This window comes from Callospermophilus lateralis, chromosome 18, assembly GCF_048772815.1.
Source record: "Callospermophilus lateralis isolate mCalLat2 chromosome 18, mCalLat2.hap1, whole genome shotgun sequence".
Lineage (NCBI taxonomy): Eukaryota > Metazoa > Chordata > Mammalia > Rodentia > Sciuridae > Callospermophilus > Callospermophilus lateralis.
This window is the reverse complement of record NC_135322.1, coordinates 60,916,739-60,939,059: the sequence shown is the minus strand read 5'-3', so window position 1 is coordinate 60,939,059 and position 22,321 is coordinate 60,916,739. Positions and strand designations below refer to the sequence as shown.

The 22,321-nt window shown below is 53.4% G+C and overlaps 1 protein-coding gene across 1 annotated transcript in view; it reads right to left on the bottom strand.

Annotated features, from left to right (window-relative positions):
* Positions 1–22,321, bottom strand: part of Plcg2 (phospholipase C gamma 2) — a 122,114-nt gene that overhangs the window by 74,924 nt on the left and 24,869 nt on the right. The window contains exon 3 of the mRNA XM_076837622.2: positions 1,806–1,949. Coding sequence (XP_076693737.1) covers positions 1,806–1,949 — 144 coding nt within the window. The remainder of the gene's footprint in view (positions 1–1,805; positions 1,950–22,321) is intronic.

Sequence of the window (22,321 nt, the reverse complement as noted above, 5' to 3'; positions counted from 1 at the left end):
CCCGCCTCCGTGTCAGATGAAGCACGCACAGGCCGCACAGGCCGCGGGCATTAGGACGCGGACATCTCCGCAATGGAGAGCCTCTGGCTCAAGGCGTTAACTTCTTGTTTTGTCTCACTGAAGATTTTTTGCTTTTAGCCCAGGGTGGTGAATCAGAAGCAGGGCCAGGGAGGATGTGCGCCACAATCCCGGCGCCCTCCATACACATTTCCTGTTTCCAAGGAGGCTGGTGGGAGGGGAGGTAGCACCCTGGACAGAGGGAAGCAGCAACAGGTGGCACACAGAGCTTGACCTCGCTGCAAGAGGAGGCCGGCCTCTCCAGTCCATGACACCATGGCAGGGCTGCCCATGGGCAGGCCACCTCACTGGCTCGGCCCCTCGAGCCCTCAGGAGCAGGGAGCAGCACCGCGACACTTGCCATCTACTAAGCACGTGCTGAGCACCGGCACCTGGTTCCTCTGCCAGGAGCACCCCAAGACCTCCACTCTCACTCCTTCCCCAGGAGGAGGAGGAAGCCAGGGCTCAGCAGGGCAAAGTGTCCCAGCGAGTGAACCAAGGGTCATGAATTCAGGGCTCTAGAAGGAACTCATGCCAAAGCTTGGTACGCGCTCAGCCTGCTTGTGGGGCTCCGTGGGCGTGGGGCTCCGTGGGCGTGGGGCTCCGTGGGCGTGGGGCTCCGTGGGCGTGGGGCTCCGTGGGCGTGGGGCTCCCTGGCTGGAGCTGTGAAGGCCCATGTCAAGGGGCCCCTTTCCTCTGCTCCCTCCCCACACCACCAATCAAGTGCTCCCCCTTTCCGGCCTACTACCCCTGCTCAAGCTCCAGCTCAGGCCATGCCTCCTCCCTGGACCGCCCTCCCTCTTTCCTTTAACTCCTATCAAAACGGCCTTAAAACCCAGTTTAGAAGTCACTTTGCAAAGCCTTCCTGGGACCAGGCACCCCGTTTTCCTGCTGCAGGGTACTGCTGTGAACTGCAGCTCTTGGGACGGTGTGCTATAACTTCCTGTCCCCACAGCCATCTCCCCAGGCAGACTGTGAGCTCTGTGACAGCAGCACCTGGGTGTCTTTCCTCTTTTGGCCCCACTGACATCTCTCACAGAGCAAGGCACACAAGACGCTGGGCAAGAGCCGTCAGTAAGGGCTGGCCAACCCTAACTGGATGTCCCACACTGCTCGGCTGCCATGGTCCCCCTTGGTCCACTTGAGCAGGATTTATTTCCTCTCCCCTCAGTCACAGCTGTACATACCCTGAGGCTGGACCTTAAGCAACCACAGCTTCAGCTCTGTGTAAAGAGCCCACCCTGTCCATCTGCTCTCAGAAGATCAGAGGGGGCACTTCTGCTTTGTGATGATGCACAGGGATGACTAGAAATCTCACCTCCGGATACGTGTGTCTGTGTGTGCATGCACGTGTAGCATGTGTTTGCTTGCACACACACGTAAGACTTCAGCTCCTTCAGATCAGTACCAAGTTTTCTGTGCAGGAGCTCTGGTAGAAAGCAAGGTGCCTTCCTGTGGCAATCACATTACCACCATTTATTCGACTCTCAACATAAGCCAGGCTGACACTTAAACTCCTCACAGAATCCCATGATGCCGGCATGATTGCTCTTTCCATCTCACAGCTGAGCAGTTGTGGCTCAGAGTGGTTATGTAGCTTGCCCAAAGACACACAGTAGGGCTGGGATTTAAAACCATGATGCTCCAAAGGCATGTTAGTGGCAAGGATGAGCATCCGCTACCAGAGAACTTCCTCAGAGTGAAACTGTGGCTCGGCAAGGGAGAAAGGCACACAAAATGACACCCACCTGCCAAACTGAGTGTGCTGAGGACAAACTGGGTGCCGTACAGGATGGTGAAGCAGCAGTCTTCCTTCTGGCGGACCGCTTTCGCACGCTCGAAATCCTTGGAGTTCTTCCCGGGGCGGATCTCCTTGATCTCCATGATGTCCACTGAGGAAATAAGCACGGGCCAATCAGAAGCAGCCCACCTGTAATGCGAGTCCACCCTCCTGATGAAAAGCTACAGGGCCAGGACAGCCACGGGGCCCAAGGGAGACTCCCTGGCCCTCATAGGATGACCACTGAATGATGGACCAGTCCAAACAGCAAGCCGGACTAGTCCCTTCCTTCCCTTTCTCTGCCCAAAAACAACACAACACAACTCCCCCTTCCTGGGTCAGACCTGTTCCCTGTGCTGGCTCACCCCTTCCCCCATTGCCTTCAGCCTCAAGGTGAAGGGGGAGCAGGGGTCCCGGGAACCCCCAGGTTGGCCGTTGACTGGCTCAGTGACTGGTCCCAGGACAAGCCATGGCCCCGGCTGGGCCCTTAAGCCTTCTCCTGGGACATACCTGGCCAGGACCATTTATGAAGAACATTTCAGGGCTGCTGCCAGACTGGCCCCGAGTCTGGGGTAGCAGCACCCTGTTGCCGGCCACGAGGAAAGAGACATCAAGCCCCGTCACACCACCGAGTCAGACTGCTCCCAGTCAGGCTCTGAGGCAGCTCCACCCTGGGAGGTGGCACTTAACGACAACCAATAAAGTCAGCGCAGGTTAGTTGGAGACAAGTTTCTGTCACTTAACAACCAAAAGAGCTGCTTCCTACACCTCAGTTCACACACGGAACAGAGAAACAGGAAAGGCAGGGATTCCCAGACGGGGGTGAGGAAGGCAGGATCAGCTCTGCGCCCAGAGGAGGCTGGCTTGGGGAGGGGAGGCTGGCTTGGGGAGGGGAGGCTGGCTTGGGGAGGGGAGGCTGGGTGGGTCTGACAGGGGGGAAAGCTCATTTTATGTTTTGTCTGTTAATTAACAAAAAAACCTGTATACATTTGTCACATAGAAGGTGATGTTTGAAACGGGTATACACTGGACAATGGCTTCACGGAGCTGATTAGCCTATGCATTACCTCCCAGACCTACTCTCCGTGATTTCCAAAAGGAAATGCCTCGTCAAGGGGCTGCAGCCACCATGTTACCCAACAAGAAAAGGCCTCTTGGAGTCACAGCTGAAGCAGCAGGAAAGACTGGGCCCATTCTCAGGTGACAGGCCGGCGGGATGAGCGGACAGCCTCTGCCTTCTCACCCCGGGTCTGTTTAGCTGACCATGGTCATGACAGAGGAGGAGACGGTCAGCACAGCGCTTGCTCTGGACCCCAGGTGTATCTGTCACACACGGCTGCTCCTGTGATCACTCCATGGGACCACGCACTACAACACCACGGAAGGAAACACCAGACCAAGGGGCTGAAAGCCGTGAGGGTACGCGGCTTAGTCAGCGGTACCGTCCCAGAGACCCTGGTTATCATCACATTAGGAAACTCACTGTCACCGGGGATCCTGGAGGAACCGGGCACAGAAATGCCACTATTTTTGCCACAGCCACATGAGTCTAAAACAATTTCAAAACAAAAGGTTTTAGAAATCATTTGTCAATTATGGGTGGCCCCACTGTGGTCAGTAGAGCATGCCCCCCTTCTTCACCCAACACAGACACCCACGGACTTCCGATCTTGGCTCTATCTGTTCCTCAAAAATAAATCTATTCCTTGCGCTGGAGTTGGTGACTTTCTAGGGGAAATCCGCATGCGCCTGCCTTTGCAGTTACCTAAAGCCTTTAATGGCATCAAGGTTCATTTACAAAAACAGCTGTCACCCACCCAGCTGACTGACAGGCAGAGTCCAGTGACTTAAGTAATGATTTTTTTTCCCTTGGTACTGAGGATTGAACCCAAAGATGCTCTACCCCTGAGCGACAGCCCCAGCCTCTGTATTTGGAGAGTCTTGTTGAGTGGTCGAGCTGGCCTCGAACTTGAGATCCTCCTGCTGGGATGACAGGTGTGCGCCATCATGGCCCAGCTCTGTAATTTCCTATCTAGTCTAACTTTTCTCTTTCCCCACAAAATGTCTCTTAAAGGGAATCTGACCTTTTCACCTTGCATAAGAATAATACAAAAATTGACACACGTACATGAAACTAAGGAAAAATGTCCAGACAATGTAACGCTGTCTTTCCACCATCACCAAGTCTAATTCTACTTCCAAAATTGCTCTGAGGCTGTCAAATTCTTTCCATTTCCATGACCAACCCTACAACCCAAGCTGTCATGATAGGCAACCAAGCTGCTCTGTCCCCTGAGGAGCCTCCCGACACACCTCCTTCAGCAAAGCCCATCACCAGAGCCATCTCTATGACAGGCCCATGCTGTTCCTGGCATCAGCCTTCCAGTGATGTCCCATTGATTCTTAGGACTAGGAACCACAGGCCTTTGTGGACCCCCCAGCCTGGCCCACTCCCGATGCTCTAGCTACGATTCTCACTCTACCACAGGATATTAGCATGTGCTGCCAGCTCACCCAGGAATGGTTCTTAGCCCTATTAGCTCCAAGTTGTCCTTCCCAATGTGAGGTCAGTTGCCACTGAACTCGGGCAACCTCCCATTGCCTGCTGAGATACATACCAGGCACTGCTCCTCCCCTTCACCCACAGCACTGAACAGTCCAGAGCTTATCCAAGGGAGTCTGTGCATCGCTAGCCCTCTGTCCTCAACCCCACCCCAGCATGGAGGCCGCACACGGTGGGCCCAGTAAGAGCTGTTCAAAGAGAAGAGAGAGAAGGGGACAGAGAGGAAGGACAGAGAGGAAGTGGCAGGGCAAACAGGGGCAGAGGGGTCAGACTGGCACAGAGGAGGACAAGGCACTGGGCCAGGAAGGGGAGACGGGCACAGCCCCCAAAGAAGGATGAGACACGAAAACACATGAGGAAAAGGAAACGCAGGCCGCCACCCAGGCCACCCTAAGGCTCCTCTCTGCACCGAGCTGCCTTGGCTCCTCTGTCAAGACCCGTGGAGGTGACTGTGCGAGTCTGTCTCTGGGTTCCTGGAGGGTGGCATGCCTAGGGCGGGTGTGGGAGCCCTACGCCCCCTTCCTGCACCCCTTGCCCTGTGCACCTCTCCTAGCTGGCTGCTCATCTGAAATGTTCTTTACAATAAACCAGTAAAAAGAAAAAAGTACCCCGTGGTTTGTGAGTCGCTGTAGCATCCTGAGGAAGGGTCAGGGGAACCCTGATGTGCAGCTGGTCAGTCAGAGGCACTGGTCACAGCCTGGGGCTGGAGAGGCGGGGGTGGTCTCATGGGACTCTGCCCTTAACCCTAACCCGCGAGGTCTGACACTACCACCACATAAACAGCACCAAAACTGAACTGAATCGGAAAACACCCACAGCCAGCTTCCACTCGGAATGGCGTGCTTGACATGAGGGAGAAAACTCTACCTGTCTGGAATCGGGAGCCCTGAGCCCCGAGTCGGGAAGAGACAGAGGAAAAAGCACACAGGCTCTTCCCTTCTCAAAGTGAGGCATTTCCTGCTGTCCTGGGTTTCGGAGAATGGGAAAGAAACACATCTGGTTTTTTCCTGTTTTCTCTCAGGTTGCAAATGGGACTGTGTGGACCTCCGGATCAAGCCAGGAAGAACTGGTCTCTGACCGCACCGGCTTCCTATCCATGAACATGGGCTGTCTTCACCTTAATCATTAGCCCTGAGCCAGACAAGGTGCTGGATGTACTTCACCTGCCCTCGATGTCTTAGACACACCTGCCTCATTCTGGAGAATAAAAACAAGGCTCCAACGACAGAGGAAAACTTACCGAGCTTCCTACATGACAGACGCCTTTCTAACACTTTACGAACGGTTCCCTGGAAGCCGAGCCAGAGTCGGGGATCCCTGCTCAAGTGATGACTGGAGCACCAGAGCGTGAACCACACCAGAGAAGTGGCCCACCTGGAGGCAGGGAGGCAGGCCTCTTGTCCTTTCTGCTAGGCGGTCACTGACCTGCAAGTACCGTCACTAGCAAGACCTGGGGGGCTCATTAGCATCTTTGTTGACACACCCAGCACCAATCCTGGAGCACATAAGCACGCCTCACCAGAAAATGATCCTCCCAGCCACAAGGCACAGAGCAGCAAGGACCAGGATGATCCAAGCCACTGTTCTGACCTCGTGTTGGTGACTAGGCAGATGGACTCTGGGTCCACCCAGCCCACCCGGGGCTTCAAGCAGTAGCTTCACTCCCCAGTGCCTCCTTTTCCTCGTGTGAACACCAGGAGCAACAGTGCTCACACTCCCTGCTTCTGTGAGGATCAAGTGAGTGTGGCCATGCGTGTGCGCATGTGTTTGCCAATGAAAGTAAGGCCGACAACTTTAACTGACGATATAGAAGCTTCTATCACTTGTCACCTATTCTAATATTATTAATGTCATCAAACAAGGCTGGACACTTTGAAGTCCTAAGGAAGAACCCAGGGTCTCTAATTCACCTGTGTGAAAACTGAGGCAGAGATCCTTATGTTGGTAACATGGAAAAAACCATGACAACTTCTATTACTAGGACGTGCGCATCTCTCTGCGAGTCCACACGCATGTGTGCATGTGTACACTGCACGGCGTGCCGACACCATCCTCGCTAGCTGAGCAGGCACTAGAACTTAGAAAAACCTTCTCCCCAAATGCACCATCCAGATCTCAGAGCTGCTACGAGGCTCTCGGGCAGTCTCCAGGGAAGGTGTGCATCGGCCTGTGAAGGACAGGAGCAAGCCCACGCTCTAGAGGTCGAGGGTCATTGTGCATCAAACCTGGTGTCCCACCCACTCTGCTGGGTCCTTTTCAAGTCCTAGCCCTTCTGACACACCTGGTACCAACCAGGGTCCCATCTAAACGACATCTTTAGTATTTTTAACAGATTATTTCATTGCTAGTCTCAGTACTGTACAAGGTAGTTTGAGGGTTAAAAAAAAAAAAAACAGTAATTCAGAACAATTCCTGTAAATATTTTTTGTAAATATGCCCAGTAATTAGTTTATTAGAAAATCAAATACCTAGGTATCTATTATTGTAGATACTTTGTATTAGTGGAAAAAAATAAGGAGGTGAGCTGCTTTTGGTACCTAGAGCAGTAAGCAAAACTGAGGAAGCAGGTGGGCGCTGAGGCATGGGTCACCAGCAGCGTCTGTACCCACTGGATATGATGGAGTGAGCTGCTATCCAAAAAAGTAGCTCTCCGACACGCTTCCAGGCACATGAGCTCATCTGGAGAGGAATACCCGTTCATACACTGCACCCGTCTGTGTGATGGGAAGAGATGCCAGGAGATTCCCAACAATGGGCATCACTGGGGGAAGGATGATGGGCCAGGACAGATGACATGGTCGGCACTGGCTGGATGTCTTGCCAACAGCACAGTCATTAAAGCGACTGACATTATTTCAAAGTCAGCTACGGTTGGCTGGCAAAGCTCAGACCGTGCGTTCTTGTGTGGTGGGGCTCAGCCGCCAGGCTTCCTGCTTGAAGAAGCAAGATAACTCGGCCACAGACCAGGCCTGTCTCTGCTCGCCCCACCTCCTTCCCAGCACGGCCTTGGGTCTTCCCCGTCCCGCCACCTCCCCACCACAGCTTCTGGAGCTGGCCAGCCCCTCTTCCTGCCCTCCCACCCATCACCCTCAAACACACCCTCGGGGTTTCCAGCCCCTGGCCATCTCCCCTCTTCCTCTCACTCCCCACTCACCCCCCCAACACCTGGGCAGGCTGGGCCTGTGACCTTCAGGCTCCATTCTTCCTCCTTCCTCCTCCCACTCCCTCTGCTCCTGGAGACCCCTGGGGCATGATCCCATCCTGACACCAGGGCCGCGGCCCTCCCCCCAGGTCCTATGCCTGTCCTTAGGTGGCATCCTCTGCCAACAAACCTGATGAAAATATCAAGATCAAGTGGGGAAAGACAGGCAAGCGACCTGGCGCCCACATGTCCCCCCACCTCCTGCGACTCCCACCTTCACTCAGCCAGGCCCTCGAGCTGCTGAGTGCCGTGGGTGCCAGGGTGAAGCAGACAGAGGTCCCTGCCCTGGCAGAGCTCCAAGGCTGGGAGGGAGCCCAAAGACCTGGCAGGTGGACCCAGGTGGGGGTGGCCAAGTGTCTCCTTTCTCTTTCTTTGTGTAAACCAATGAAATACCACAGAGCCAGGCCCTGGGGGCCCTGGGGTCTGTCCAGCCTAACTTGGCTCTTAGGATGACCTCCTCTCCCCTCTCAGCAGCCGCTCCCTGTGGGTGGGTTCACACTAAGTGAAAAGACCAGAGCTGCGGACCAGTCAGGCTGCTCTAAAAACCAGGGGTGCTGGGTCCTTTCACCGTGCAGCATCAACCCTGGAGCTGGATACAGAGCGAGAGGCACAGAACGTGGAGCTGCAAAGGGCTCCAGGGCCCAACACAGACCAGCAGAAGGAGCCTGGCTCCGGAGAATGTGGCAGACCTGATTCAAAGCCAACTCTGCCTTTCCTGGATGTGCAGTGTGGGTGGGTCCCTGTATCCTGGATTAACCTTCACTTTTTCCATCTGTAAAATGGGGAAATGGCTCACTTCCCACAGGTAGATACTCCACAAAACATCAGCTGTCCTGAGAGCTACAGATGTTAGAAACTGCTTTACCCCTGGGGCGGGGGGTGAGGATGTCCTTACCTTCCTTACTTAAAAAAAAACATAATTGATGGACGGTGAGGACAGCCAGCCTGCTTCCACATGAAGAAAACATTCTGGATAACTCACATCTTTACGTAATTTATACTCTAGTGCTTTCTGCTCACACAGAAATATTCCAGGGACAAGAGTTTGGAGGGACAGTGGGGAAACTGAGGCTCCTCCCTGCAACGGAGGGGCAGGGAAACTGGAGACTCTGATGGCGACTCCAGAGCTGGCACTCAGCTCCTGTTCTGACCCCATCTACACACCAGGCACCCCCTGCCCTGCTAGAGGGGCGCTGCCCCTAAGATGCCTGTGGGGTGGGCAAGTCAGGGGCCAGGGCTGGACCTAAGCCATGCCCCCTGGGCAGCTCCCAGCACAGAGCCCACCCACTCCACGCCCTCAGCAGTAGCCATTTTCCAGTCGCCTCCACACTCGGGAGATAAAGGAAGAAAGAGCTTTGTGTCCCGGGCTGCCCATTCCCCCAGCAGGCACCGTCAAGCTCCTCTCCCACGTCCCCTGTGAAGCGTCACTCAGACACGGTGCTCTTCCTTCTGCTGAAGCCAGGAGAGAACAATCCTGTGCGTGGGGCATGGGAGACAGGTGGCTTGAGGCAGAGCCCACCTCGCCGTGTCTCCATTGCAAGGCATTTTAATACACCTTGGGCAAAACATGCACCTAGCATCTAGGCTGTGAAATCAAGTTCCCATCCCATACCAAATTAGGTCCTGCGGTAGAGCGCCGGCCGAGCATGCGCAAGACCCTGGGTTCGATGCCCAGCACCACATAAGAAAAATAAGTGAGTCCATTTTAAAACAAGCATTAGGTATAAAACAGCCCAGGTAGCGCACAGACAGAGCAAGACTTGAAAAGATGATACAGGACGCAGTCACTACCTTATACAGCCTGCGAGAATTTAAACTTGTTCTGCTTTAAACCATTGCTATATATCAAAATTACCTCGGAAAGCCCTTGATATATGAAGACCCCTTCCCCCACAGATGTGGACTGACCCTTTTTTTGGTTTTGCCGTTTCTGGGTTTCATCAAGCTCTGAAACGATGTCTCGTTCATCAACCTTACAGCTCGCTCTAGCTACAGGCAACAGGCACTATTTATCTGTATTTTTCTTGAAATTAATTCACCTTTTTTCACTCCCATGGACACATCATAAGAATGATTTTAGGTCTCTGGCAAAAACAAAACCAGTACCACTCACCATATGTAACAGGAATCACAAAAAGTCAGAACAGTGGAAATAAGACACCGTGTTCAATCCTATCTAGAAACAGGTCTCTAGCCACGGCCAAGGCCTCGGCTCCATGCTCTGTGGAGAGGAGAAGGGAGCCAAATCCCCAGGTGAGACTCATGGGTGGAGCAGAAGTCAGAGCAGGGTCCCCTGGAGAGGAGGCTGGTGGGGCCCAGGGACTGTCTAGCGTTCACGGGATGGTCACCAAGGGACACGCGTGTAAGAACAGCCACTTGCGCTCCATCTGTGCACTTTACCAAGTGTAACAAAGAAACGTTATGTCTTTGATGACAAAAGACACTGACATTTGAGGAACAGAGGATGGTAGGGACAACTGCAAGGCCTGACCTTACTGTGGTAGAGCACACAGGGGACAAGATCATCCGTCACACACTCAGGTACAAGGAAAACCGGGGAATCTGTGACATCATACTCTATGGTTCTGCAAGACGTTGACCTGGGGGACGCTATGTGAAGTCCACTATTTCCTACAACCTTATGTGAATCCACAATTATCTAAATTGAAAGGCCAAGGAAAAAATGCTCAGTATCAAGAAAGACAGAAAGACATTTTAGTACACAACAGGTGTTCTTGTCCTGGTCAGAAAGACGGGCAGGAACTGAAAAGGAAACCATGCTCCCCGCACTGCCCACGCCCCCAGGCGCACCTGGAGATCATGCCAAGCCAGGGCGCCTGATGCACCATCTCTGGGGACCCTGGGGAGATGGGCCCTCACTCCTCCCAGCCGGCCACTCCCAATCCTCCACCAACCCTGGGCTCCACCCTTGCAACAGCCACACTATTTCTAGCTGGGCCAGAAATAGATGCTCTTGCAGCCTCCTGATAAGCCAGGCCTGGAAACCCAAAGGAAGTGCCCACGGGGCCCAGAGCCCGGCCTGGCACTGGGGACTCTTCGGAAAGGGTAAAGGTCATGCAGCTACCAAAGAGTCTGGGAACACAATTCCATGAACGTGAGCCCAGGTATCCTGGGCACCTGCGGAAGTGCCAACCAGGACTCCCCTCAAGGACGGCCCTTTGCCGAGGCACACCCTGCACTGACCTGGCCCAGCCAGCACCACTGAGCACCTACATCTCATTCTTTGAGCTCACGTTTTTGTCTTTTCTGTGTGTTTTTATGTCTTTTTTGGAGGAAAAGAAGGATTATAAGAATACTGACAGTGATCTCAAATTCTAAAGGTTTGACTGCGATTGAATCCTCCCATGGAAAACACTGGTCCTCGTCCTCCCTCCCGGGACCTCCTGGCACCTGCACACACATGAGGCAGAGATTACTGTCTCCATCCCACAGATGGGGAAAAAGAGGACTGTGGGTGACGGATGGAGAGCTCTCAGAGCTGCTGCCATTGCTGTCTGGGGCTTCAGAGTTGTGGCTCCTTCCACGGCTGCTCCAGAGCGGAGGACTGTGGCAGGGACGGCTTGGATGGAAGCAGGGCAGGAGGTCTTCCTGGATGGGGACCCATGGGGACAAGGCATGGCTCCCCTCTCCAAGGGCTGAATCTCCCGTCAGTCCCTGGAGCTCCCTGGTTGGGCGCAGAAGAGGTGTGTTTGCTTGGGCTTCTACAGCTCGTTCAGGACTCTCCTCGGGTGGATGGGGGGAGGCCTTTGTCCATCCCAGAAATAGACACTGTACGTGGCTAGTCCTGGCTGCAGTCCGGTTCTGGGCCTGGGTTACCCCGCAGGGTCAGGACAAGGCGCTCTGCCCCCCCCCCCCCCCCGGTTTCTGGGAGCTGTTTTTCTCAGAGAAGGAGGCAGAGGATGGTGAGCTTCATGGTGCCCCCTCCTTGGCTTGGGTGTCAGCTCTGCCACATTTGTCTGAGTGACTTGGGCAGGCTCCGTGATTTCCACAGCCCTAGGCAGCGGCCATCATTTTCTTGGCCTCCAGTCTGAAGAGGAGGAAACGGGCTGAGGGGGGCTGGGTGAGTGGGTTCCGAGTCCTGCCAGTCCATAGAGCCTGTGCGTCCCAGCACCCCGCAGGCTGGCTCCTGGGCCGAGACTCTGAAGCCACCCGACAGCAGCTATAGAAACAGAGTCCCCCAGAGGTCAGGTTCAGGACAGAAACACCTGACTGGGTCAGAGAACAGACCAGTCCTTGCTGAGTGCCCAGGGGTGCCGGAGTCGCCGGCTCCTTCATCTGCGCACCAGCGTTGAGAAGGCAGCCTCTCTTCCCAGAGCCGGCTGGGAGGTGACGTCATCCATTCAGGGCCACCCAGCTGGGCTTTGATGTCAGAGGCATCAGGGCTCCGAGTGGGGGCAGCCGACGTGAGAGGCCTGAAGACAAGGCGAGCCCCGCCACCTCCCCTGCCCCTTCCAGCTCCAGGGAGCCGCTCCCACAATGTCCTCTCAGAAGCCTTGGGACAGTAGGATAGCTTCTGGCTAAGTGGGACCTTCCCTGAAAGCCAGGTAGGTCTCTCCCAGCAGAGGGATGTCAAGGTGTTCAGGGCTGCCACGCCAGGGCCACCCACTTGGTGAGTGGGAGCAGGACAGGAAAGGAGTTCCAGGTGCCTCCGCCTCACTGCAGGGACTGGGTCACACTGGCCACATGCTGGCTCAGGCTCCGTGGGCTAACACAGCCAGCCCAGGAAAGGCCCAGGGGGCAGGGGCAGATGACAGAGGGGACCCGGGTCTCCAGGAGCCTTTTCTGAGCCCCAGGGACCCTACACACACACACAGGCCAAGGCCTACCCAGCCACCTAGGGCTGGAAGGGCAGCCTCAGGGAACCAGGGCCCTGGTTCTCTAAAGAGCTGGTTTTCACTTTGAGCCACGAGCCTTCCTGGGCTCTCTCCACCCCAAAGCCGAGTCTTCCTGCTCTAAGCACTTCCTGCAGCCAGGGTCAACAAGGAGAGGCATTCAAGGGGCTCGGGAAGGGCAGGGCGCCCCTGACTGGCAGGTCCAACTCCGACAACTCCCCTGGAGGGTCCCCTTCCTCTCCCGGACACTTCCAGCTTCTCTTCACACCTTAAGTGACCACACATCCCCACATTGCCTCCGTGTTCAGCACAGGACCGTGCACACAGGGACCTTGGAGTAGTTGCCAGTGGGACTGCGAACTCCTGCCTGACCTGGCACTTACAGCTCCCTACAGCTAGCGGGTCACCCTCCCTGACCACAGGGCCATCTCCTTCTCTAGCTTTGTAGGCACCGGGTCTGGCCTTCAGTGGATATCAGCCACTCCTGGACGTTTAATAAAATGACAAATTATCTTCAAATAGGAAAAGAAGAGCCTGCAATGGAGGAAACCCCTATACCCTCAGGTGCTTCACCCGAGGATGATTTCTAAAGCGAGGCTCCCTGTACAGGAGGACCACCACAGTCACAAATATCCCTGAGTATTCACAACGAGCCAAGTCTTATGAGCATTTCCTCATTCAAACCTCACAATATCACCATTACCCCATTTATCAGAGGAGAAGACTGAGGCTGGCAGACGATAAGCCCACTGCTGATAACCAGCCACCTCCCAGCTCCCAAGCTCAGTTGGTTCCTGCAAGACCACAGAAGCTGGTTCCTTCTGCTCAGGGTAGAGCAGACGCACTGGCCCCCCGGGTGGCCTCTGCAGTGAGTTCTCGCTGTGGTGAGCAGGCCGGCCCTCCATTTCCCCACCAGACTCAGCGTTTTGCAAACGGAGGCTGGGTGGCCACTGTGGCCTCCTGCAGTTCCTGTTACAGAGAGCCAGGAGGTGAGACGCTTCCTTCCCTTTCAGAGACGGTGGGATTGGGGCAAGAGGTGGGTCGGGCCTCCAGGGTCCCCGAGCACCCTCCAGCCAGGCAGGTTCAGCCGGAGTCTCCTCTGCACAAGGACCCAAGTCCTACTGAGGGCGTACAAAAGCCAGGCTGACTGCACAGCCTGGGGACAGAATCCACAACTGGCCTCCTCCTTTCCTAGCAGCAGCTGGGGACACAGGATCACAAGCCCGCCCAGCATGTCCAGTGTGCTGCCCATAAGTCCTTTAACTTCCATGTCCCCACCAGCAACTGGGGGACATCAACAGACTTGACAGACAGGGCTGGCCTCCTGACAAGGGGGTTCAAGGAAACAACAGATCACGCCAGCAGGGCCTCAGGCACAGCTGGCGCTCAAACCCTTGCTGCTGCTACCCCACAGGTCCTCCAGCCAACGCAACGTCCCCTCATCAGTCAACAAAGAGTCCCTGAGAGCCCGAGTGCCTAGCGCAGTATGGAAGCCGGGGAGCCAGTAGCGAACAAAGCAGATCAAATCCCCGTCTCCAGGAATGACATTCTGACAGATGAACAAACCAGTGCAAAAATGACACCAAGGCACAGTAAGGCATGGGGGGAGGGGGCTCCCATAGAAAGTGATCGGGGAGGCCTCCCTGGGGGAGGGGACATCTCCCCCAGGGTTGATGTCTGAGAATATTCCAGGCAGAGCCCATAGAGAGTGAAAGGCTCTGAGATGGAAAGTGTGTGGCGTGTTCCAGGGACAGCAGGGTCACTGCCTGCTGGGACACAGCAACTGCTCCTGGGAGCCTTCTTGACCCTGAGCCTGCCCCACTGCACATCTACTCCTGGGCACTCCCTTTGCACCAGCTCTGCACCTGCACATCCAGGTCTCAGGAAATGATTTTGTGCCGGAGAAATGACAGAGGCTTTATAACTACATCTATCATTGTCAATAAAGAGCTCAAGCCAATGACAAAAACGTTAAGAACTGCAGAACGGGGTGATGGGTGCATTATTATTCCTGTGCTCTGCTCTCTATGTTCAAAATATTTTGTCATGTCAAATCTCAAGCATGTATTATTTGAAGTAAATAAACATCCCCATAAATGAATGCAAATCACAGACATGGAAAAAGTCAGGGCAGGGGGCAGACCCCTCGTCATCATGAAAACCCAGATTCTACTACGATTTCTGGCTCTGAGCATAGAAACGTGTGAGGGAAAGTGCCTGTGGCGAGAAATTCAATCAATGACCCCCGAAATCAAGGATGCAGTTGGTGAGGGGAAGGCATGCCAATCTATGGAAAAGGGAACTGTGCATACGGTGGAATTCCGCTTCTAGGAATCTACCCTGCAGATGGACCAGCACACGCATGTGAACAAGCGGGACGGGAAATTTCTATTCTGGATGAGCAGAATCGCCTCTTGTCCACAAGCGGGGGACTGACTAAATGAACAGCCACACTCGGAGCACTGTATAGCCCTGAGGAAGACAGAAGCCACCACCATGACTGACCAGAGGACCATCCAGGGCACAGCAGGGGCAGATGGCAGACTGCAGGACCACAAGGTGGTCTCTTGTTTAATAGATGAAGAAACTGAGGGTCTGAAAGGCTCAAGTAAATTGCTCAGAGCCATAAAGCAGTTGGAGGCAACTCTGTCCCACTCCTGATTGACGGAGTCAGGGTTTTTTTTTTTTGTTTTTTTTTTTTTTTGGTGGTTTTTTTAAAATATTTTTTTTAGTTACAGATGGACACAATATCTATTTATTTATTTATATGTAATGCTGAGGATCAAACCCAGTGCCTCATATATGCAAGGCAATGCTGTACCACTGAGCCACAACCCTAGCCCCAGGTTTTTAATTTTTTTTTATGGTTTAAAAACTAAAGTATGTATACCTGTTTTATAAGTATGTCTGGATTCAGAATTCTGAAGACAGTGGCTCCAGTCTCTTTTAAAAACTATATGTGCATGGGTGTGGAAATACACCTAGGAAAGACACTTAAGAAATAAAAATACCCACTAAATAGTAAATATGTCTTGCCCCTGGGATTTGGGAAAGGAAGAGCCCCTTTTGAATTCGCATTTGCATTGTTTGGATTTGTTGCGATAAGCAGTGCTCCACAGTAACAGAGTGAGAGTGAGATCCTCCCCGAGTCTGCAAAGGCAAAAATCAACAGACAAAAACCCAGAATCCCCCTGAAGGTAGAGGAACAGCTGAGTGGTCCTAGGCACACCCAGGACAGGGAGCTGTGTAACTCACAAAGGGAGCAGAGACCTTCATCTGCATCAGCTGAGTTGGGAAAATTTCCTGAGGTGTCATGGAGGAGCAAAGGCCAAATGTCACTGCTTGGATGGCAAGCTATAAAGAAGAGTGAGAGCCAGCGGGGACAGGGCAGCGTTCCAGGCCTGGGTCAGGGTGAAGCTGCGCACAGGGCTCATCTCACGACAATTCGTTACACTGAATACCTGGATGTTGCTTCCCATTTTAAAAGGGAAAAACAAAGGGGTTAAGAACACAAGATCGAGCCAGGTGCGGTGGTGCACGCCCATAATCCCAGTAGCTTGGGAGGCTGAGACAGGAGGATCGCAAGTTCAAAGCCAGCCTCGGCAACTTAGTGAGGCCGCCCTAAGCAACTCAGTGAGACCCTGTCTCTAAATAAAATACAAAAAAAGAGCTGGGGACGTGGCTCAGTGGTTAAGGCCCTGGACTCAATTCCCGAAGTCTCTTAATGGCCGCGTGCTCTCTGCTTCCTGGTCTCATTCCCAGCCCCTCTTCCCTGCCGCTTGCCCTGCCCTGGTTTGGTTTTGGTTTTGTTTTTAAGAAGGACCCTGCCAGGATGAGGACCAGCACGTTCTCTTGTCGCACTCACTGTTCCCGTACCCCCCACCGCCTCGGACGGAGCATCTCCAGACCACAGCCAGGGCTGCGCAAAGCCACCATTATCAGACAAGAACTCAAACAGTAGGCAAGGTGGCAGGACGCCTGGGTGACAGGCAGTGTCACCCTGGAGAGAAGTCTCTGGTGATGAGCCCCAGGACTCTGGCCTCTGTCAGTTCCTTTTTCCATTTTTCTTAAGTTTCCTTACTCAGAAAAGGAACGCACACTAAGAAATCCACACTGCCTGAGCTCGCCTGGTCAGTCTGCCTCTTCCCCAGGCCTCTGGAAAGTGGTCCTTGTTCCATCATCACAACTGAACTTTGGAAGGCTGGAGCGGAAAGGTCACCTTCTACATGAGCAAACCGAGTCTCAGAGGAGTTTTATAACTTGCTAAAGGTCATGTCTCCCCAGGATCCTCTGCCGACCCCCAAGCCCCCAAGAACACATCGATCAACACTGTGGCTGATCAAAGCAAAGGAAGGGACGCTACCCCACCAGACAGCTGCGAGCTGTGAGGAGCTCACGGGCTGAAACAGACCACAGAGCTGCAGGTCTGAGAACCACAGGGGGCTGCAGATGTGCCCTGCTAGGTGACGAGCTTGCTGTTTGTTTGTTTGTTTAAATGAGTCAACGCTCATTTTAAAAATGAGATTTCACAGTAACAACCTGCGACTCCAGCCACCGATCTGCCTCATATGGGCCTCCACCTGCCTGCTTTCCAGCTGCCCCGCCAGGGCTGCAGTGTGTATGCAGCCTGTGGTTGTGATCCTTTGTCTCCCAGGCCCACTGCTCTAATTCTGGTCACCTGCCTGGCCTCCTACAGGTACTGGAGTCTTCGGTCCCTCCTCTGAAACACAGAAGGCAAGATCTTAGAGGAATAAACAGTTTTACTTTCAAGTCTAAAAACTCGATTGCACCTGTTCAAAAGAACCAGCAATCTTTCCCAACTGAAGTGGGCAGTAATGTACTAGGTACCTTCCCGTGTCCCACCGCAGGTGGACCGTGCAGAAGTCCAGTGAGTCTTATTTTGGCATAATGTCAACAGGGACATGCAACCTGAGTCTACAACAGGAGCCTGGTCACAGAGAATCCATGGGGCACAAGGAAACCCCTTGGAGCAGCTGGGAGGCAGAGGCCGGAGGCAGGTTGGGGCCAAGCGCTCTAATCAGTTACCTGGCTGTCCAGAGGAAGCAGGAGGCTGGTCGAGAGTTGTCCTAGAAATCCATGGCAGAGCATTCCAACAGAATGGCTTCAGTAAGTTCCTGTACCTTTTGAGACTTGTTTTCCCATCTGTAAAATGGGTAGACTCCTCAAGACGCATTAAGAGGGCTTTTCAAGCACCAGGGACAGAGGCTAATAGGACCACTCAGGACACAGTTAATAAACAACGCTGGCTACCACATGTTCAGAACTGAACACTGCACGGAAGGGTCCCCCACAAACACCAACGCCAATCACTGGACCTGCATGGTTCTGAGTTCTAACACGTGAGATTCTAAAAATCCCTATGAGGCAGGTACCATTATTATTCCCATCTCCCAGGCACATGAGCAAGCAACTTGACCTAAAGCTTCATGGGTAACCAGAGCTGGAGTTTGACCCCAGGAAGATTGTCTTTAGAGTGCCCCATCCCACCCCCGACTCAGTGCTGGGACTTAGACCCAGGAGCCCAGGGCTGCGTTCGTGTGGAGCAAGCCCTCTACTCCCGAGCCACAACCTCAACCTAGGTGCCCTCAGCACTAGGCTGCTGCCCCTCTAGGGGGACACCTTATCCTGGGTGTTCTTCCCAGTTCTGCCTTCCCTGAACCCGGAATAAACACAGAGGCAGCCTGAGGTGGATCTGATGTAGGAGATGGGGGAGAGAGGAAGGAGGACTGCAGGTTGTGGCGTGGGTACTGGAGTGTGGTGGTGCACCCCTACCCAGATGGGGACAGTGGAAGAAGTGGATTTTACAGAGGAAGACCCTCATTTCTTGGTGACAAGTTCCACTTTGGATGGCTAGGTGTAAAGGAATGATTATGGGATAACTGGACATTTGCAAAACTTCTACTTAAAGTTCAAAGTTTCTTTCAAGATGTCTGAGGAACCCTCCCTGGTTCCCAGCTTCCTTCTCTCCAATCTCACAGCACCCCATGTGACAGTCTGAGCATTACCATCTTCTTATCTCTCTCCCCTTTATGCCCTGAGCCCCTGAGAAATGGGGGTCTCACTTTGGTCAACCTGGTAACCTCTGTTCCCAGCAGAGTATCTGGCAAGTAGTCAGGGCTACATAGATACTTAAAGAATGGGTCAAGCAAAGGGACCTCAGGAGATGCCTATTTGAGAGTGTATGAGTTTCGTATGTCTGCTATAACAAATAGCCACAAACTTAGTGGCATAAAGCAACACAAATTTATTATCTTATGATTCTGCAGGTCAAAATTCCAAGACGAAAAAACTTGACCTCAAAGTCACACTGGTGAGAAATGCTTAGATTTCACCCCAGAAGTATGTCATTAACTAAAACCAAAGTGTTGACAGGACCATGTTCCTTTGTGGAGGCTCCAGGGAGAAGCTATTCATTGTCTTTTTCAACTTCTGTGGGTCACCAGCACTTCTTGGCTCAGGGCCTCTTTCTCCATCTTCAAAGTCAGAATCTTTAAATCTCTGATTCTGACCTTCCAGCTCCTTCTCTGAAGGACATTGGGAGCACACTGGGCCCTCCTGGACTACCCATGATGATCTCCCGGCTCATGGTCTCTGCCTTAACTGTGTCGGCAGAGTCCCTCTTACTAGGCAAGGTCGTGCAATCACAGGTTCCTGGCATTAGCTTCCAGTGTCTCAGGACTGTTGTTCTGCCCACACAGGGGACCGCCATCCAGCCAGGTGACACCCCAGCAAGGACAGAGGGCAAAGGTCACAAATGGCAACCAGTGGGACAATTCCACCATGGGACATTTTCTCAGCCTCACTGGAATGATTGTTGGATATTTAAAGGCCCAATCCACAATGCCCTATTACCTCACAAGGTAGCACATGAGAAACATGGTAAGAGGATCCAGGACACAGCCAACACGGCCCCACAAAGAGCCTTGGGCCAACCCTAGAGTCTCCTGAAGTCCAAGTCTGGTTTCTCCACAGAAGCCGAGATGCTTTTTTTTTTTTTAATAAAAAAAAAAAAAAAAAAAAAAACACTGGGGATTAAACCCAGGGGCACAGAATGACAGAACAGCTGAGGTACATCCCCAGCCCTTTTTACCTCCTTTTTATTTATTTTATTTATTTATTTATTTATTTATTTATTTGACAGGGTCTCTCTTAATTGCTGGAGCTGGCTTTGAGCTTGCGATCCTCCTGCCTCAGCCACTTGGATTACAGGCCTGCCCCACCACACCTGCCCATGAACTCACATCCCTAGGGGCCATTTGCTGCCAAATCTAAAGAGAACAATAGCTTGAAATCCTCACCAGACAGGGAGGCTCACACCTCAAAGAGTCCCTGGCCCCAGCTGGACCGGGTGAGGTGGCAGGGCAGCCCCTCAGGGTCTGGCAACAGGAAGCCACTCTGCTGCGAGCAGGTGGCATCTGTGCACACAGGAGGCCTCTCTGCAGTCGTTACTGGCCACCCAACCACAGAACCGGGTCTGTGGGGTCAGCCCAGGCAGCCAGGGTACCCCGTCCCAGAAGCCAGACCATCCAAGTCAGGAGCACGGAAGCTTCAAGTGAACGCAAGGCCACCCTCTGAGGGTGACCATCCCACAAAGCCATCACGCACGTGCCTAGCAAGCTCAGCACCCTGGGTGTGCCACAGAAAATGTCCACACCCTTTGAGGCTTAAAGCAACACAAATTTCCTTTTTCAGTTCCTAAGTCAAAACCAGTGTCATGGAGCTCACTCAAGGGCCAGCAGGACTGGCTCCTTCCGGAAGCCCCAGAACTTGCTTCCAGCAGCCACCTCCCCACTCCTTGGCTCATGGCCACTCTACCTCTTCTTTGGTCTTCATGCCACGCCATCTACGCTCTCCAACCGCCTGTCTCTAACAAGATCCATATTGGATGCAGCTAGATAATCCAGAATCATCTCCCATCTGAACCTCCTCCACTTAATCCCATCTTCAAAGGCCCCTTTGCCAGGTACACACCCACAGGATCCAGGGTTAGCCCTCAGTCCCTCCGGAGGCCACTATTCGTGTCTAGAATGAGTGCCCAAGTGCTACCTGTCTGGCTAGTGACCTGCAGCGGAGGCTTTGGAAACCTCTTCCCAAGAAAGTCAAAACCAAAGCTTAACCCCCATCCCCTTCCTGCCTGCCATGCCTCCAAGCTAACAGGAACTGAGCTCAGGTTCGGGAACAAGCAAAGAGGAAAAAAGGGACAGACCAAGACGGAGACAGTCCCCATGGGCAGCATCTCTGCTGTGTGCAAATGTGGTACCAGCTGCTGCGCACACACACACCTGGGAGTCAGGGCTCACCGTCACTAGTGAACACAGAAAAGAACCGAGGCCCAGAGATGTTAAGGAACTTGCCCCAAATCTCACAGCTTGTAAGTGGTAGGTTTGGATTTGAACCTGAGCCTCATTTTGACCTTTTTGTATCTTTTTGATTTCTTTTTTTTTTTTTTTTTTTTTTTTGGTGTGTGTGCGGGGGGTGGTCCTAAAAGGTTGTTTGCAATAAAACCTTTCCTTTTGGGTAGGAAATTATGCAAAGCATTCACCACCACCCCCGACTGGCTAGGCAGCTTAGCAGAGAAAGATCTATTTTGGGGCTTTGCGCTTCGGTGACCTGCTCGCCTGGCCAAGCGCTCAGCACTCACTGCTACAGAGGCCACTTCCTGAAGCTCCAGGGAGGCAAGCTGGTGGACAAGCCCCGATCAGACGCACGCCAGGTTCAGGGCAGGGTGCAGGGTGACAAGGAGGGTCCCACCAGGCACATCAGAGTCCCAGGACCCACCTCAATACAAAAGCCACCCATCTGGGGAGGCAGTACCTTCCACTAAGCAGCTCCAAAGCCACAGCTACAGATTTGCATTTTTATTGCTGTATTCCTCTGCACTGTTCAGAAAAGCCCTGGACTGAAAGCAGCTCCAATACCCACCACTAAAACTGGGGGGGGGGGGGGGTTAACACAGCAATGGATAAAAGCCATCGTCACCTCCGTCAGTCACCACCACTCTCAGCCCAAGCTCAGGACCCTCTTGCCGTCACTCACAAGCTAACTCACTGAATCCTCAAAACAATCCCATAAAGTGAGAAAAGTCTGCCCTTGTTTCAGAGATGGGAACTGGTCTGCCCTCAGGGCAGTGGGTGAGCAGCCCCGGGTGTATTCACACCAGGGAGGGCCACCCAGCGACAGGAAAGAACACCGGAGTTCTCACTGAAAGCTGAATTTGTGTGATTCCAAGTTCCTCCACCAAAAACAAAAACAGAAAAACCCCACTAATGTAGGGAAGAGGAAGCAAATCCTCCCATTCGAGATCCACCTAAATACCAGCTCCCTGATGCTCCCTCCCCATCATTTTCCCTCATGCCAGAGCCATGGTTAGGCAACCCTCGGTTTCCATGGAGATTCACGACAAGGGGCATCTCATGCAAGCCATTCCAACCATTTCCCTCTGCCCACAGCGCCAACCAGGCCTGCCACATCTGATGAAGGGTGTTCCCAGCTTGTTGGCTCTGGCCTGGCTGCTGTCCAGGCCACCAAGGTCTCCAGAAATATGGTTCTTGCTGGACCGACAGTTCCCAAAGCTCTGGCCTCCAGAGCTTCATGGTATTGCAGCAGATGGACGTCCCTGGTGCCCAGGCAGGGGGAGAACAGCATGCCCCACCTGGTCTGTGGTCATCATGCAAGGCTCTGGAGCAACGGAGAGAGAAACACAGCCCCCCGATAGGCTGAGAGTCTAAGGGAGAAGGATAGTAAATGTCCCCATAAGTGTAACCACTGGCATAACAAACCTCCAAAAGAGAGAGGCGTGATGGAGTGAGAGACCAACAGGGCCCTATTCCAGAAAGAGGGACAGG